The sequence below is a fragment of the Rhinolophus hipposideros genome, assembly GCF_964194185.1.
Source record: "Rhinolophus hipposideros genome assembly, chromosome: X".
Classification (NCBI taxonomy): Eukaryota; Metazoa; Chordata; class Mammalia; order Chiroptera; family Rhinolophidae; genus Rhinolophus; species Rhinolophus hipposideros.
This window is the reverse complement of record NC_138046.1, coordinates 112251626-112270567: the sequence shown is the minus strand read 5'-3', so window position 1 is coordinate 112270567 and position 18942 is coordinate 112251626. Positions and strand designations below refer to the sequence as shown.

The window sequence follows — 18942 nt, the reverse complement described above, 5'->3', positions numbered from 1 at the left end:
CACTAGGGGTGGGGGTGGGGGGAGTTCCTGGTCTGTGTGACAGCAGCAGGCAAGCCCCGGCCATGAAAATGCTGCTGCCATTAACGAAACACCAGATCTTTGCAACTGTTTCTCATTTGAAAAGTAGACAGTCTGTTAACCTTTTTAGAAAATAGAAAATGTTCCAAAGCACTCTACATTCCTTATATAATGATAGAATAATTTAGTACTAAAATCATTAAGGAAGTACAAAAAGAAAACTAAAGATTGATTCCTATGTATGTAAAAGATGTCTAAGTAAAATAGTAAATTAAATCTAGCAGTTTACTTAAAGAATTATATTATGTGCAAGACAGTTTTATTTCACAAATTTAAATCATGCCAGGAAGGTTTTGTAAAAGTCCTGTGTCCAGCAGTTGTTAAAATTTGGTGGTGGCCTGTTTGTTAAATCTGAAAGGCCAAGCTTTGGATGTGTTAGGTACAACTATTCAGGAGTTGGCCTGGGGTCATGTGGCTTGCTTCTGCACACTCTGGCTCATCTTACATTATACTTGGCCATTTTGAGGCAAATTGATAGTGAACTTCTTATGAAGAAATGGCATCAGCACATACATTCATTAGTCTTCCGAATGTCAGGAACTTTAGAGTTAAAAGGAAATAGGTGGTACTTAATGATCATCTTTTCTAAATCCGCTCAGAAAGCGCTTGGGGGACAATTGTGCTTAAATGGTAGACCCTATCCCAGACCTACTGAATGAAAAACTGCATTTTAGCAAGATCACCTGTGAGCCATATGTATATTAAAGATTGAGAATCACTGCTGTAGAAACAAAGCAGATGCTGTGTTCATTCAACATCATACTTCCTATTTGATTACTATGCTTTATAGTAAATAATAAGCAACAGGGCAAATCTCCCTTCACTATTGGGGCGGCTGGATGACTCAGTTGGCTAGAGAGCAAGCTCTTAACAGCAAGGTTGCCAGTTCAATTCCTGCATGGGATGGTGGGCTGCACCCTCCACAATTAAGGTTGAAAACAGCAACTGGACCTGGAGTTGAGCTGTGCCATCCACAGCTAGATTGAAGGACAACGACTTGGAGCCGATGGGCCCTGAGAAACACACTGTCCCCCAATATTCCCCAATAAAAAATTAAAAAGAAAAAACTCCACTATGATTATTTAAAAATTTTTTTCTTAGTTATTCTTAGGAACTTATTACAAATAAATTTCAAAATCATTTGGTCTAGTTCTAAAAACTCCCTTGGGATTTTTTTTTTTAATTTTATTGGGGGAAGGGGAACAGGACTTTATTGGGGAACAGTGTGCACTTCCAGGACCTTTTTCCAAGTTGTTGTCCTTTCAGTCTTAGTTGTGGGCGCAGCTCAGCTCCAGGTCCAGTAGTCGTTGCTAGTTGCAGGGGGCGCAGCCCACCATCATCAAATTGATACAGTTCCCCTAAATAAAAGAGAGAAAAGCAAACAATGGCATTCCTGGGTCCTGCTGAGGGTCCCTCTCACTCGAGGGTCACTAATAGACGACAACAATGCTAGCTTTAGATAAAAGTTCATCTTTGAAAATCCCTCATAAGAATCTACGATGTTGGCACAAAACTATATTCACACCCCCGTGTTTTTCCCCAAATCTGATTTATTTTAAGGTAAGAGAGGACAAAAGTCTTTTCAGGATGTATACACTAAGGACACTGTCCAGTTCCACTCCTTATCAAACATTTTCTCTGGAGTTCGTTGTTCTACCTTTTCTCCTTTTCGTGCCACTGCTTTTTCAACCTGTAACATACATGTAACATTTGGTGCTGCAGCAGCCACTCTGTGACCATGAAGAAAAAAAGGTAAAGAGTCGTGTTTCCCCACCTAGTCAAACGTCAGTTGCTGTCTATCAAGATCTTAGCATAATCCTTATTGTAATGGTGACTCTATAGCTTCTATTTTTGAAATTTAAACCTCTGATGTAATTGAATTTGACTGAGGTTCAGCTTGGGACTTTTTGACGTTTTTTTTTTGTTTGTTTTTTTTTTTGGAAACCAGTTTCAATGGTTCTATGTACTTCAGGCCAGTAGATACAGGCCTGGCCCTGTAATCAGAGACACCGGTCAAGACGTAGTAGAGCTGCTGTAAGAGGAACGGTACAGAGACTTGAACATACACAGCTTATATGTGGCCTAAGATGTGTCGACTCAGCTCCATAGAGTCAGAAGGCTTTAGCTAGAAATAAATGGCAAAGATTTATTCAAAGGTCTTAGGGTTTGCAAATCAGAACCCGACTAGACAATACCAAGAGGAAAGACAAGCTGAGGGCTCTTACAGTAAAAAGTACATTCTTGAGAAGAATGAGTCCTGCATTCTTAGACCCTGGATTGATCCAGGATGGTAAACTTGAGATGTCCGGTGGTCTGGACAATGAAACAGTTCGTCTTGAGGTCGTTCCTAATTACCTAACGGATGTGTATCCAGCCTTGGTGCCTGACTGGCAAGTTCCGAAGTTTAAATTCCCAGGCTAGTTAAGGCAAAAATGGAATCATTTCTTCATGTCCCAGCCCATTTGATTCTAATCATTTATCAGCTTGACCATAGTGACTCCGTTTTTTATTTCTTCACTCTGTTACTCATTTCACTTGGGAAAAGCAGATTGAGTTCATAAGTGATGCTGGCATAGTGGGCTGTCCATCTGCAGGAGAACAAAGCTAACTAAAAGCCATAGAAAAACTAATTTCAGATGGGTAAAGCTCCAGATAAAGAAATTAAAATATTTAGGAAAATTGGGAGTTAGGATACCTTTTAAAGAAAGGACAGGAAACTCAGAAACTGTAATGACAACATAATACTATAAACAAAGCCAAAAGGCAGACTGAAAACAATACTTCTAACAAACATGACAAGGAATTAATTCTTTTAATAATACAAAGAGCCTCTACAACTTAAATTTAAAAACTAACTAAATAAAAAAAGAATATAGGATGTGGACTGGTATTTCTCTGAAGACGACAGCCGAATAACCTGTAAACTTAACGACAAGATGCTCTCCCCTGTGGGTGGCCCAGGAAGTTCATGTGAAAATATTAATTAGTGAGGGACTTGACAAAATACAAGAGGGACATCATCCAGGGCTGGGAAGGTGCTCGTGTGCATTGCTGGTTGGAGCGTGACTTGCCATCAAAACTAAAAACAAATACACATGCCTTTCGTCTTGGCAATCTAATGTTTGAGCATCTAGCCCACAAAGACGAAGGCATCTATACAAGGAGGTTTATCGTGGCTGTGTTTGTAGGAGCCAAGGCTTGAAGGTGTAAGGGTAGAACATTTGTAGTGGAAAGATACCGGTTTTTAAAAGCATCACTGCCTGGAAATGTGTTAGGTGAATATTTCCAAGTTCAGAATGATGTGTGTGATCCCCGTTTTCATAAAAGAGAACAAGCACTTGTGTTCATTTGTGAGTGAATGTTTCTAAGAATCTGTATGGGCATAGCGGGGGAAAAATCTGAGCATATCAAATGGGATTGATAAGTAGATTGAAGGCAGCTCTGGCGTGTTAATGCCTTTCATGTCTTTGCATGGTTACACTTGAATGATGCCTTAAGTTATAGCACATTATAGATGCAAGTTATAGAACATTAGGACAGTAAGATTCAGTTTCTTAAACAAATTGTGACTTTGAGGGTATATGTAAGAACATAGGAAAAAATCTGTAATAATAGATTATTTTAGGAAATTACATAAAACTTGATTTCTGATTTGCTATGTGTGAAAAACTGTTACATGAGCGTGTATTTTGTAACTAGAAAGATAAAAGAGAATTAACTCCTGTCTAGTTCAGGATGTTCCTTAGAGCCAGATGGGTAGCTTCAATCAAAGATAAGGCAAACCGCAGACTTAGTTTCTGAATTTACTGTAAAGGAGCTGTATGAGAATTCCAGCTCTTAATGTTTGTACTCCCCTCATTAATGAGTGTGGGAGCTGGTAATTATTACATGGCTTTATTACTGGTAGTACTTGAAGTGTTAGAGGATATTGAAAAACCGTAGGTTGAGTTTGAAATAGGATACAAAAATGTATCCACACAACGAAATCATTCAGTACTTCATGTAAAAGAAAAACAAAAAGTAAATGAAAATACAGATAGTGGGAGGAGAGGCAATATATGAGTAGATTAGGGTTAAAAACAGGAAGTTGGCTCTAAGATCGCTTTAGGTGTACTTCTTGGCTCCGTTTCTTAATCAGTGCCTTCGGGCAAGCTATGGAACCTCTCAAATTTGTTTCTCCACTTGTAAAATGGGGATGATGATAGTAGTACCTGTCAAATTGTTTATATTAAATGAGAAGGCGTATACGGCATGTGTAGTGAGCACTGAATTTTAGCTTTTACAGGCATAGGTGGAAGTCGTTGTTCATGTGGCAATTGCTGTGGTTCACAGCCCCCGTTTGTGTTTCCCCCTTCCGCTACAAGTGTTTAACTACTTCCACATGTGTTGGCTTACCCGAGTCTATTGCTGTTCTCTCTGGAAGGTTCTAATAGAAGACTGTATTCCAGTGCTGAAGAGGTACGCCAAAGAAGGGAGAGAGTTTGATTATGTGATTAATGATTTGACAGCTGTTCCAATCTCCACATCTCCGGAAGAAGGTAGATTTTGTTGTGTTTTTAACCAAAACAGTGTTCATGGAAATGTTTTTCTTGGCACCATGTGAGAATGGAAGGATCTTAGAGGTTGTCTAATTATGTTCCTTCATTTTTTAAAGGTAGTTAAACTGAGGCCCATGGAGGAAAGATAACTGGATTTGGCTTTGGTCAAACCCTGTTCTGCCACTAAATGAGCAAAAAACTCAGTCATTTGAAACAAATACAATGACTCATAATCACATCATTGAGACATCAGCTCGATTGATAATTTATTTACATTATGCGATTTTTTTGTTTTTAAGCTGCAGTGGGACAAACTGATGGCCTGTCTAAGCAACACCAGGGACAACTTCCCTTTTCAAACTACACACTGAAAATCACTGCTGGGTTGGGATTTCAGTGTTAATGATTTTTCTATAACCTTGTCTTCCTGCTGAGTCTGCAGACACTGTCCCTACGTGATGACCCGTGCAGTTTCTCTCTTGGGACATTGCTGCTTTTCCCCCTTACTTCAGGCTGTCATCTTGCAGATTTCAGCCACTGCCTTTGTGTCGAATCTTTATGGTGTTGTGAGACCACTGCTGAGTTACGTGCACGTTTGCTTTTGACCTTGCTTGTGTGTATGCACATATGTGCTAGATACCCAATTTATGACAGTACATTATCATTTGTGAATAAGCTCTCGAATATTGGGTCTTAAGCTCATGGCTCTTTATCCTTTTTTGGTATCGCTGAGTATTAATGTGAGTGACTTTAGCTGTTGTTTCTGATGCATGCAGACCCGTATTTATAAAATTTTAAATTTTTTTTAACATTCAGATTCCACATGGGAGTTTCTTAGACTGATTCTTGACCTCTCCATGAAAGTACTGAAACAGGATGGGAAATATTTTACACAGGTAGGCTGCTTAACTGTTTTTTCCCCCAAACTCTCAAAAAAAAAAAAAAAAAAAAAAGAATTCTCTATTTTGAAATTTGAATGCATATTCTTGAAATTTCTGTCTGTTAAGGGTAGAACGGCATAATTGGATTATATTCTTTGAAGCAGTTAAGTTTATAAATAGCTGACCTGGCATCTGTTGTGTTGTTAAGTTAGTGTTCTGCTTTATCAAGCTGGGGCTTTGTCTGTACTACGAGCTGCTGCCACCAGGTGGAGACACAGATTGCAATCCTCCCCCCCCCCCACCATTCTTAATTGAAAAGCCAATTTATCAGCCTAGATTTCATAAACTGCTTGGGCTGTAGTATGAGCTCCTGCCAGCAGATGGAAGAAAACTGTGGTGTTTTTCTCATTCTCTTGGGGATTCTTAATTTTAATAGAAAGTTTGTATTTTTTGATACATATAAAAACATATGTAATGTATTAAAGTCCTTAACAAAATTCTGAAAATGACCGCAAAAGCAGCTAATGGATGATCTAGTCTCTTTACTTGCTGCAGAAATCCTTTGATTTATAAGCAGAAGATAAGCACTTGACTTAGGTTAATATTGCACTCTGGTCCCTGTAATTCTTCAGCGTTTTCAGGAGAACCTCCCCCCCCCACCTTTTAAAAAAAGCATTAGTATATTTCAATGTCAAGAACTAGTAGAGAGGTCTTAACTTTATTTTCCTGAGGAGGCATTTTCAAGCAGCCCCTGGACAGTTTATAAGATCTGAGATTAATAATGCTGAAAACAATTTAGCAATTCTGAGACACCTCGAATTAGGCTCCAGCCCACTCTGTTTTCCTTCTCTTACCCCAGCATGTAAGATCCTCACACATGCTGATTAATCTTAGACCTTGTACTTGGTGAAAGTATTGGGAAGCTCCAGGGGAACAGACAACTATCTATGAATGGATTTTCCCCCTGATGTTTAGAGATGATTTTTTTTTTTTAACACATTCTAGACTTGACTCTTTAAAGCCCGGGTCTGCAAACTATGGGCCAAATCTCACCTACTCTTTGTTTTTGTAAGGTTTCCTTGGCACACAGCTACCCCCATTCATTACATAGTGTCTATGGCTGCTTTCTCGCTACGGGGGCAGCATTGAATGATTGTAATGAAGACTGTATGACCTGCAAAGCCTAAAATAATTCGCCTGGCTCTTTACAGAAAGTTTGCTGACCCATACTTTACAGGAAATCTACAATGAAACCTCAAAGGCGGCTTATTCTTGTAAAAGCAACCCAAATTCAGTGAGTTGAGTTTTTTCATGAGTAGATATTTCTCAAGCAGAACATACCTATAGAATTTGGTTCTTTTTATGTTTCTGCAAATAGAAGGAAATCTCATGAAACTTAAGTTGGGGAAGAATGTGAAGCTCTGGGGTCTTTAACCAAGAGACTGAAAACAATTTGGATCCACTGCAAAACAGTTGGTTCGTATTACACAACAGGTAGAATTAGGAAGAAAGTGTGACTGTTTTCTGTCATTGTGACTATTTCCGTGGTAGACTGCCTTCTTGAGGAGCTGTCATCTTACTATGGAAGGTTAATAGAAACACTGGCTTAACAGATGACCACACCTGTTTGTTAAATATTAATGATTCAGGCTTTGATAGCTTGCCTTTGCCAAAAATTGCATTATATTCCCAGAGCTGTTCTGGTTTCCAAGAATTGTACAAAAGATGTATTAGGATATGTTTCCTGGCCCTGTGTTCATTACAGTTGCAGACTCAAGGCGGTCTCATTTTATCATACCTGGGATCACGTGGTACATTCGGTGGTTGAATGTGTGGTGTCACATGGTGAGATTTGAGCAGACTAAGGGGGCGTAAGCCTTTGGAGAAGCCGCCGTGGCGTCAAGAGCGCAGGGTGGCTGGGGTCGGGATGTACTGATACCGTTTCCACAGTGTAATGTTTGTAAACGGCCACGTGATGTGCTCAGAAGATGCCCTTGATCCACACCCACCTCCCTTCCCCAAGCGTGTTGCTTACAACTGGAGTACAAGTTAAAGGTGGGATGAACATGTTGTTTGGCCTGTCATTTGGTGATTGACAAAAGCCAAATGTTCCTGGCTAAAATTGTTTGCATCAACGTAACGAGCTCATGATGTCACTAGTGTCACTGTGGCTGCTTGAAGACCGCCTTGTCAGTGTGCCACAAAGCTGGAGAAAGCATCACGGAGTGCCTGGGATTGAGCCAGAGTTGGCCCTGGTGGTCAGGGGAATGGAAATCTGAGTCTGGGGAAGAATCGCTTTCATGGGACTCAGTGGCAGGCTGGTCCCGGGACTTGACCTCCCTTCCTTCTCTCCTCCACTCCCTATTGAAACTATGTTCTTTGATAATATAAAAATATGTATGTCACCTTCAGGTAAATTAGGATGCAAAAGATTAGCAAACCCTTGACTCCTCCCAACATGAGAATTGAACATTATCAGTACCACAGACACAGTTACGATCCTCCCTAATCCGTGCCCACCTTCTAGAAGTAACCCATCTTCAGTGTTGTTTTTTTCTATTATTCCTTTGCTGTTCTTTATAGATGTTTCACATGTGTGATTTACTGAATCATTACGTTTACTTTCGTTTGCTTTTGAACACGGTAAAAATGGTTTCATTAAGGATGTATTTATTCTTCTGTACCTGTTTTTTACATTACAGAAGTAATATATGCTGTTAAGTTTAAAAGATGGAAACAATACAGAAATCTAAAGTAAAACAGTGTCACCTACACCTAACATGGGGCAAGAAGAACTTCCTAGAACAAAGCTGCTGAATTGGGATTTACCCCCTTGGAGTGCTCTCCCCGCCCACCTTGCACCCTTATTTCCTTTCTTCCTTGATAGGTGTTTAATTCTCTGCTATTAGGTTTTTGTTCTGCATTTCCCATGTGCATTTCTTAAGAAAAAAAAATGCAGTTCCATTTAAATGCACAGGAAAGTGAAATGTGTCACGTTACTTTTTTTGGGTACATCTCTATTTGTGGTAAGTTTTTTCTTTTTCTAAACTGGATTTTGACAGTATTGGGGAAGAACAAATTGGAAGTATTCTATTTCCTTACCACATTCTCTGTAAGAGGTTCTCCCATATACCCTCTGTAAAGAGAGTGTAGTGTCAATTTTAAGATGGCAAGGGAAACCATGGAACTGTGTACCTTGGTGGCCTTTCCATTCTATAGCTTCCCCAGTGGTGATATGCTCCCAAAACAACCAAGCAGTGTTTTCTATTTGTGAATCTTAAATTACACATGTGGTGTTTATATGCTCTCATGGTGAACTTGATGTTGAAATCAAATTATATGCTGGAGAAGGGAACTTTGGCCAAATCCCACTGCAAGACCCTAGATGATGGGTTACTAAACAGGCTGGCAGTGAAGCACGACGTCATGCTGAGAAATGTGCTAAGTTAAAACCGCCAGGGCCTGCTCTCAGAATAGTTCTGTCTACCCGCTTGCCTGTGGCTGGCTGGTTGGTTGGTTGGTTTTGAAATGCCATCTTCAAAAATGCTTGCATCACAGGCTGCCTTTATTTGTGAATAATTTTCATCTTACATTATACTTGGCCATTTTGAGGCAAATTGATAGTGAACTTCTTATGAAGGAATGGAATCAGAACATACATTCATTAGTCTTCCGAATGTTAAGAACTTCAAAGTTAAAAGGAAATAACTGGTACTTAATACCCATCTTTTCTAAATCCGCTCTGAAAGCGCCTGGGGGAAAATTGTGTTAAAATGGTAGACCCTATCCCAGACCTACTGAATGAAAGTCTGCATTTTAGCAAGATCACCTGTGAGCCATATGTATATCAAAGATTGAGAATCACTGCTGTAGAAACAAAGCAGATGCTGTGTTCATTCAGCAGCTCTACTGTGTCTTGGCCAGCATCTCTGATTCTCTTTACCTTTTTCCTTCATGGTCACAGAGTGGCTGCTGCAGCGCCAAATGTTACATCTATGTTATAGGCTAGAAGAAAGTTGAAGGAGTGGGTCACTCTATTTATCCTTGATTGTCCAGAATAAAAAACTTTCCCATTTGCCCCCAGCAGTCTTCTGTATCTCATTGACCACCCTGAGCTGCTAGGGAGGCTGAAAAAGCGGAAGCACGGAAGGGAGAAAAGGTAGAACAATGAAGTCAAGAGAAAATGTTTGATAAGGAGTGGAACTGGACAGTGTCCTTAGTGTATACACCCTGAATCAACTTTTGGTCTCTCTTGCCTTAAAATAAATCAGATTTGGGGGAAAGCACGGGGGTGTGAATATAGTTTTGTGCCAACATCGTAGACTCTTACAAGAGTCGGAGTTGACGCCATTCTGGAAATTGAGAATATTGTCTTTTTGATACTTCATTCTCAACACAATGGTGACTACTGGGAAAACTTATTTTGAATGGGTTATGTGTATGAATCTTTGCTAATTGCATGGCGTTGATACAATGGATGTGTCACTAATGAGAAATTGGTCTCACTGCTTTTGTGTTGCTTCCTACTCTAATCATTTGAAATGGTTTGGTAAATGAGGTAGAAGGTAATGAGCTAATGGATCTATAAATAGAACTCCATGCAATTTGTAGAGAAGAAGCCTTATCTCATTTTCAAAGATGAACTTTTATCTAAAGCTAGAATTGTTGTCCTCTATTAGTGACCTTCAAGTGAGTGGGACCCTCAGCAGGACTCAGGAATGCCACTGTTTGTTTTTTTTCTCTTTGATTTAGGGAAACTGTGTCAATTTGACGGAAGCCCTGTCACTCTACGAAGAACAGCTCGGGTGCCTGTATTGTCCTGTGGAATTCTCAAAGGAGATCGTCTGTGTCCCTTCGTACTTGGAATTGTATCCTTTGACCATCGTGTTGCCAGATCAGAACACCCAAGGCAATCACATGCCAGTCTAACATTTTAAATAAACAGAAAGAATTAGCTCTGTAGTAGATACGGCCCTGGTTTTCAAACTTAGCTGCACCTTGGAATCTCCTGGGAGCTTTAAAACAATACTGATTTCTGGGTCCCACCCTCAGACATTCTGGGGTATGGCCTGCCAGCAGCTCCCTCGAGGTTTTAATGTTCAGGTACCAGTGTTCTCGCAGATGGTCCCAGAGCTGCAGCATTGCCTGGGAACTAGTTAGACGTGCAAACTCTCTAACGCAAACCCGGCCTGCTGCCCAATGAGAAACACTGGAGGTGGCGCCCCGTGATCTGCCTTAAGCAGCCCTCCAAGAGATGGACGTGCGTATTAAAGCTTTCAGAAGCCCTAGTCTGAAACACCACCTCACCTGCAGGCAAAAAGACTGAAGACATGCACTATACTTTCTTATATTAAAATTATCTTACTTGAATATTAGTTTCTACACTTCACTTGATTCTGATTTGCAATAGAAATCAAGAGCTAAAAATCATGCTGGGGATCTCAAAGTTAACGGCGTTCTCCATTAGTTCTACTTAGTAAAGTTAGTCCAGAGGAATAAGAAAACCGGAGAAAAACCAGAATGAGAGCATTGTCATTGGAAATTTATAATGTGTTTCCTCTTTCTAAAAGACGGACTGTAGGCTGCAGACCAAAGCTCCCTTCCTTTAGGTGGCAGAGCTTCCTGTGACTGCTGCTGGCCTGCTGTGAGGCCCTGGCCCGTGAGAACTCTCCAGGGTCCTCCCTGGGATGAGTTGAGTGCTCTGTGCTTGTTTCGTGGCTGTGTTCTTCATTGGCCTGTGGAAAGCATTGATACCTACCAACCATCCACCTTTCCCATGGTTCTTCTCCAGAGCATTCTTTACAGTCAGGTCTGTGTTTATCTGTGGAAAGATGTTAGAAATCGGTTGATAACATTCGGAAAAAAGGCTTCAGCCTTCTGTCGCCCCTGCTGCTCTTCTCCCTCCTTCCACCTTTCCCCCCTTTTCTTCTTCCCTCTCCTTCTCCACCTCCCACCTTCCCCGTCCCCATCTCTCACCTCCCTCTTTGTCTCGCCCTCCCTCCCACCCCACCTTCTCGTATGAATTCCCTAGAAATTCTTAGAGATCTTGGAAGCAGTAGTGTTACCTCAGAAGAGATGCACGTGCCTTTAGCCTCTTCTGTGCTCAGGCCCCCCCTCCCCGCCCCATGTCACAGGTGGTGAGGGTCCAGGCTGCAAAGGGGCCTTATTCAAGAGGCCTTAATTCTCATGACCACAATGCTCTGAGCTATGAAGCTTTCATCCATCTTCCAGTTGGTAGGCCAGCAAACAAATTTTAAGTGCTGTCTGTTCTTCCTTGAATTACCTGCTTTTATTCCTTGACTCCCTGTCCAGGTGGGTATTTTACGCTGTTTGGAAGAAAGCTAAACCTTGAAGATCAATGTCCCCTAATCTGTGTGCTGCAAATAGCCTTCCTGACCTTCATATGCTGTACATGACATCAAAACGAGTCAGGCAATTGATTGTGAATTCCTTCAAGTTTTCTTTTTTAATTATTTTTAATTTAAAAAAGCAAATGGAAAATGTATATTTTGATGAGCTAGGGTGTTATTTTTTTGAAAGTCAGCTGAAGGATGATTAGATAGCATAGCGAAGGCTGCTAAATGCACTGAGCCCCTAGAATGTGATTTTTGTTACTTGTTTCCCCCTGTGTGGGCTTTTTTGGTTTCGGTAGACTCTGAATTTGGTTGTTTGGAGGAATGAGCATCATTATTTTGTTCTGGAGGAAATTCTTGATGGTGTTTCTTTCTCCCAAAGTTAATTGACGTAGATATTAAAATTTGGTGTTTATAAGAAAGTTAAAAAATAAATTAGCAATGCTTTGATTAAAATTACAGATGAGAAATTTTATGTGTCTGTTCTTTTATTTTAGTTAGGTCCCTTGCTCACATCTGAGCACACAGAACACAGGTGCCTTTTGGTCTTTTTTTAGTTCTGTTATATCACTCTGCGCCATTTATCTCTTTATAATAGGGTGGCCTTGGGGCCTTTTTTGAACACTAGTAATGACTTCCATTTACCATTGTGGTAAATGATACACAACCTGTTACATTCACCAGTTCTTCATTATCAAATTGACCTGAGGATAGGAAAAGATTTGGCCTTACTGTAAAGTTAAAAGTCAAAAGCTTATTTCTATTCCCACTCTTTCCCGGTGTATTAGATGTGGAAATAAAGATCATTTTGGATCGCTGCTGTGAAGTTTTGGGAAGATTCTGGATGCACAGATAGGGGATAGTTTGTGGAGAGACCTGCAACAAGAGGGACTTAAACTCACCTAAGGGAGTGCGTGTAACTACCAGCTTGGTAGTGTATTTGTGGGGAACAATTCGCATCAAAGGTGAGGGTGTACTGACTTGGACTGTTAGACATCATTGGTTATTCTGTTGTTTTTATAAAAGTTTTATGCTTTATCAGTGGAAAGAGTTCATTTATGGGGAATTTGCAGTAAGCAAAGCATTAAAAATGAAACATTCATTGTCTGTTTTTAGATAGAATTAGTGTCAACCCAGAACATTCTTCCTCCCAAGATAGATTCATGGTATCTTAACAGATATTTAAAAATGAGTGTATGCCTCTGTGTTTTCTTTTTCATTAGGTTGGTATGGGAGAAGAAACAATAACATAATAAGAGGAGTTAAGAGTCGTGTTGGAACTAGATTGGTTTTCAGCAAATATTTTTCTTGTGCATAAAAGTTTAAAATGGCATTGATAGAAATTAATCCTACCCACCCCTCAAACAACTCTATAATGCTTTGCAAAGACGCTGTAAGCTATAAGCCTAAAAATGCTGGTACTGTTACTGTTGGAACGCTGTTTAGGGTTACTAGAATTGGATTTGTTGCATATTAGAAAAGACACCAAGTATATCTGGTGTCTGGATATGGTGTTGACTAATATGGTTGCATGGCTTATGCTTGAAGACTAGTTTGGGACCTAGGCTAAATCCACTGACAAATCGGGTGGCACACAGGTCCTGCCAAGAGATGCAAGTTACAAAGGAGGTGGAGGTGGGTCAGGTTGTACCAGACCATGGAAGATGCATTCAGGAGTGCTTAAGGAATGTGGTATAGAAGGAAGAAAGGAATGGAAATAAATATTTTTATTTTGGATGATAATGGTAAATTCTGATCCTACTCATTTCTTCGTATTGGAGAAGGGATGATGCCTGATTATTTTTGAACATTTTTGTAATTGTTTTAAAAGAAAAGCATGCTTATTCTAAAGTCGGATAGCTAAAAACAACCTCTACTTTTGCTGCATTTTCAAGGAAATGTTATAAGATCTAAGCACAGTTTTTTTACTTTAATGGCTGTAGTGTTACACAGTGTTACAGTCTCCTGTGTAATCTAAAATAGAATATAGTATAGTAGTATCATGTAGCCACTTTTTAATTAAAGATAAGATAGATCTAGCTGTAGTTTAAATTTATCCAGCACATCAGCAGATAATCAAAAATTGGTTTATTAAAAAAAGAAAACGCTGCTTTCTCCTGAAAATGTGACTGAATATTTTAAAAACTTGATTAATGGTCTGGAGGAGAGCTGGGTTGACAATGTTTTACTGGGCTAGAGCAGTACCGATATCATAAGAAAAATAGGGTACTATTTCCCACGCAGTTGAACAGCCCCCTTGCTTGCGTTAGCGGTTACCGACATAAGAGTTTATGCTTGTCTCGACAAACTGATAAATTTCATTCTCCTCCCGTGACTTGTGGGACAGGGTGAAGGAAGTGTGTGTGATATTGTATATCACTGGCCTATGTTTAAGGCTCTAGAGCAGTGCAACTCAAAGTGAAGTCCTGCGACAGTTCTTGTTTTCTAAGTACTGTTCCCTTTCTCAGGGAAGGAAGCAGTCAGTTCTTCGAGTGATAAGCAGCTCCTTCCTCACCTTGGAACACCACTTTGTCATTATTTGATAGGAGCTGCTGTGTGGCCTTGAGGAAACACTTAACGTCCTTCTATCACCCTGTTGCTGAATGTCTTTTTGTACCAAATAGTCTCTTACATTACTGTGCTTTTGGTGAATAAACCAGTTTCATTTACATTATCTTGATCAGCCTTAAAATAGCTTTGTGAACTTGATGTTAATATTACTGAGTAGGCAGGCAATCGAAATGTGAAATGTGCCTGGGGTCCCATGGCTAGTAACCATGTGAATCCAGGTTCCAGCATTTCGGAATTTGCTGTCTGAAAGCCGACATCAGTCTTACCCTTTTTGGTACCTTGGACTCCTTTGGCAGCCTGATGAAACCTGTGAGCCCTTCCTCAGAAACATGTCTTTTAGTACACAGAGTAGAAATAATTACACAGAAACAAGTTGTGTTTTTCAAAAATTTCTCATTTAATATTTGTGCTTTAATAACTTGTTACACAGTTGGATCTAGTGGTGGGTTGGATACCATAATTTTGAATAGTAATGAACACAAATATTTATACACTCCACAGCTACGAAAATGTGTTAAGAAATGCATCTGATTTATTGACAGTCATAGGTCCTGCCAATACTAACATGGTTTGCCACCTACATTCATGCTTAAAGGAAATGCAACATTTCAGTTAGGGGTTAGTGAAAATGAACATAGAAATCTTTTCCTGTCCAAGTTTAGAGACGCAGAATTCTGTCCATAGACCCTATGTTAAGAATCCCTGGCCTACAGTTTTTGCTTTCATTGTACGGGAAGTGGTAGAGAAGGAACGGTTGCTGGGTCCCTTCACCCTACTGTCAGAACTTCAAATCAATACTGGCAGAGCAGTTCTCCTCGGCCAGAACCATTTAAAATCTCAATTACCTAGTGCAGTCAGTCCACTGATTTCTGCTTTACTCATTATTTCAAAAATGAGAAATAGAACATGGGCAAGAAATAGTGCAGTGCTTTTGGAAAGCTATTTGAATACTCTTGGATGTGATTTCCCTGTGCAATCAGATGATAAATGTGACCGGACAGGTATGCTTACCTCCTGTATCTGGGGGTCCCAGAGACATCCTGGCCAGCTCATTAATGCAGATGGTGTGCCCAGGCAACAGCCAAGCATGTGGTGGTCATTTCAGTGAGCAATTCCTTTATGAAGCATCAGGGAACAGGCCCCTTTCTCTGCAACTTTGCACAGGAACGTAACAGAATCAATGAGTCAGGCTCTCAGCATGCCTGAGTGCGCACGTGCGCGTGTAAAGCTCGGTTCCTGAATCCGGCCAGGCAGCAGGGCCACTGCCCTCATCTGTTTGAGGGACGTGGTGGCAAGACAGACTAATCCTGGCTGCTCATGCTCAGTTGGAGGCTGGTCCTTGACTCCAGCTGGGTAAATCCAGCAGGGTTTGTGCACTAAAATAATTAAGCATAGTAATAAATTGTAAACCATCAAAAAATGGAAGTCGTGAGCATGTATGTAAAACCAATATACAGAAAAAGGGGGGGGGTGGAAATGCACACATAAGGTGCTTACCATAGAATGCTGAGTGCCAACTAGGTAAGGGGGAGGGAGTGCTGAAGTTGAAAATGAACATTTTATAATCACAGTGAAGACTGCATCAGGCAAGAATCATCCACTGATGAAAAATCTTGGGGAAATTTTGACAATGACCATATCTATGTGGCTTTAAATGTTCCACAGATGGCTTAGGAGGTGTGTATCAGTTTCCTATTGCTGCTGAAACAAATTACTGCAAATGGTTCCCTAAAATAACACGAACTTATACAGCGCTGGAGGTCAGAAGTCTGAAATGTCCTAACGGGGCTCAAATCAAGGTGTCTGCAGGGCTGGTTCCTTCTGGAGGCCCTAGGGGAGAATCTGTTTCCTGCCTTTTCCAGCTTCTAGAGCCTGGTAGCATTCTTTGGCTCTTGTTCTCTAACTTCAGTCTCAAAGCCAGCAGCATAGTATCTTCAGATCTCAGTGCCTCTCTTGTCACATTGCCTTCCCTTCTGACCCTTCCTACATCCCTGTTTTAAGGCCCTCTGGGGACTGACTACATCGGACACACCTGGATGATCCATGACAATCTCCCCAATTCAAGATCTTTAACCACAGCTGCGAAGTCCCTTTTGCGCTCCAAGGTAGCACATAAGGTTCTTGGATTATGGTGTGGATATTCTAAGGGGGTTGTTCGTCAGCCTACCACCCATGGCAAGAGAAAAAGTAACTGTTGAGTGGAGAAATTAAACAGGACGGACAGACAGCCTGTGCCTCTGATACTCTGAGAAGGGTTCATCACCACCTATGTAGTATTTGGCTAAGAATGCCTTACCCGAAGGAATTAGGAGGAAACATTAGCCCCTCAAATGAGAAACGTTCTATTTAAAAAAATGCCTGTATTCTTTAAACAATGTCAAAAAAGACAAAGGACTGAAAAGGTTTCCAGATTAAAGGATGCTAGAGTCATGGCAGCTAAATGCGATACTTGTGACCCTACACTGGCACCCGTATTGGTGGGAAAATACGGTAAAAGGCAGTAGTATATCAATTGGCACGCTGGAATATGAACAGTAGTTTCAATACAAATATTGTATCAGTATTAAATTTACTGAGGTTCTTATTGCAACTTCAAAATTATTTCCAAGTAAAGCATTAAACATTAACAAAAATAAGGAAGGGCTGCTCTTGGCACAGTTGGTCTCCTGTCTATCTGAGGGGCATGATAGCAAGGTTTTTGGACATAGAGTCAGAAACCTAAGAGGAATAAGGCTCCAAGGGACCTACGTAGCACCCAAATAATCATGTGTGGCTTTTAGGGTCTAGCAGTATAATATGGTGTTAGTACAGCAGCAGAAGTTCTACGGGCTAAATCATGTCTTTGAGGCTTTCTGACTACTGCACGAAGAAGAAACCAGAAACCATTCTGCGAGGGCTCCTGCAGGAGATCTTGGAGGCTGGGGGAGCGGGGCTCTGCCCAGGATGTCTGCTGTGGTCCAAATCAAGCGAGAGGCCAGCAAGGGTAAGAGGATGGTGTGGGAGTTGGCGTGCGGTCCTCACTTAGGTTCTTGTGGGTCCTGCTGGCTTCGAGACAAAAGGCCTTGGGCAAAGATTTTGCTTCAAAGACCCCAGAGTTTCTCTGCTATTAGGTGTTTGTTCCTGAGCTTCTGCTAAGACACTGCAGGGCATGAAGGAGTTTGTTTTCTTTCACCGTGTATGTGGCAGAGGAGGAAAGGGGGGGAAGGAGAAGGTCAGAAGCCTTTTTTTTTTCACTTAGGTAAAGAGCCCCGTATTATAATATTTTAAATTTGAAAGTAGCATCACAGTGAAAAGCTACTCCATTAGTTTTACGAGAACACTGGCTGAGGACTTTAAAAGGTTCAGTTGGAACAGTAGTTGTTGTGCTACTTAGAAATGGGAATGAAAAAACGGGCAGTGCTTCTCAAACTTGAGTACCCATAAAGATTACCTGAGGATCTTAAAATAGCCTGATTCAGTAGGTCTGGGGCAGCGCCCAGGAGTCTGCATTTCTCACAGTGTAAGCAGCAGACGTTGGTGCTGCCGGGCCGTGGACCACGCCTTGAGTTGTCCTGACCTAGAGTGCTGGTAAGGGGGAAGCCAGATGGGTAGCATTGCAGAAACATGCCTGAAACACTGCTGGAAGGAGATGTTTGAAATATCAACTTATTGTTACAAGTGGCTTCAAAAGCAATAGACGTTGCCATAGTAATTGCTAAAATGAGTTCCTGTTTGACTTCCAAGGGTTTGAAATGTTCTCATGGATCTTGTTAAAAAGGCTATTGGGTAAACCATTCATCTGGGGCTCCAATTTTAACCTCCCAGTTCTCACCAAAAGGGATTTATGTATACTCGCAGCATTTGAAAAATGACAGAAGTGGTGGTAGATGGAGGCCAATTAGTGGAGACTTGGAAGCAATGAGCAGTGCAGAAATTTTCAAGTCCCCCCTGCAATTCTGAAAGGATATGGAGACCCTGTCCAGTGTGTAGATGTTGCCTGCACAGCTAGAAGGTTGTAAACACAAGGATAAAGGATTATACTTTTTATTCAACTAAATGTGCAATTTACTGAAGCCTGGATTGTTCTTTGATTTCATGGGTTTAGGTAAGTTTATTTCCGTGAAGAGTAAAACCGGAACAAATTTCAATTGGTGCTTGAGTCTTTTTCAGTTTTATTCAAAATACAAAGAATAATAAGGGGAAGAATTACAGGATTCGGTTGTGCCATTGTATTAGAACAGCTTTCAGTAGCACTTCTTGGCCACTTTGGCTCTAGCCTCTGCAGAGGGTCACAGAAGACACTGGGACATAGTCAAGGCAGAGTGTAGAGGAAAGAACGTGAACACGTGGGCAGCCTCTTAAACAGCAAGGAAAAAAAAAAAGGCAGCATAAAACACCAGCCCAGCCCAAAGCCACAGGGCACTATGAGGGTGCTGGAAATAGAAGCATGAAGGAGTAAATGTAGACTTACTAAGCAGAAGGCTATAAAGAAAGCACACGTTTTAGTTAAGGGATGGGTAGAAATGGAGGTGATTTACTACA

At 40.8% G+C, this 18942-nt stretch overlaps 1 protein-coding gene across 5 annotated transcripts in view; it reads left to right on the top strand.

Moving 5' to 3' along the window:
• SMS (spermine synthase) overlaps positions 1-13606 on the top strand; it is a 46172-nt gene extending 32566 nt beyond the window's left edge. For all 5 annotated transcript variants that reach the window (XM_081043968.1, XM_081043967.1, XM_081043969.1 and 2 more), the window contains exons 8-11: positions 4502-4616; positions 5433-5512; positions 10250-10365; positions 11810-13606. In XM_081043968.1, coding sequence (XP_080900094.1) covers positions 4502-4616; positions 5433-5512; positions 10250-10365; positions 11810-11849 — 351 coding nt within the window. In that variant the 3' untranslated portion in view covers positions 11850-13606. The remainder of the gene's footprint in view (positions 1-4501; positions 4617-5432; positions 5513-10249; positions 10366-11809) is intronic.
• The last annotated feature ends 5336 nt before the right edge of the window (positions 13607-18942 follow it).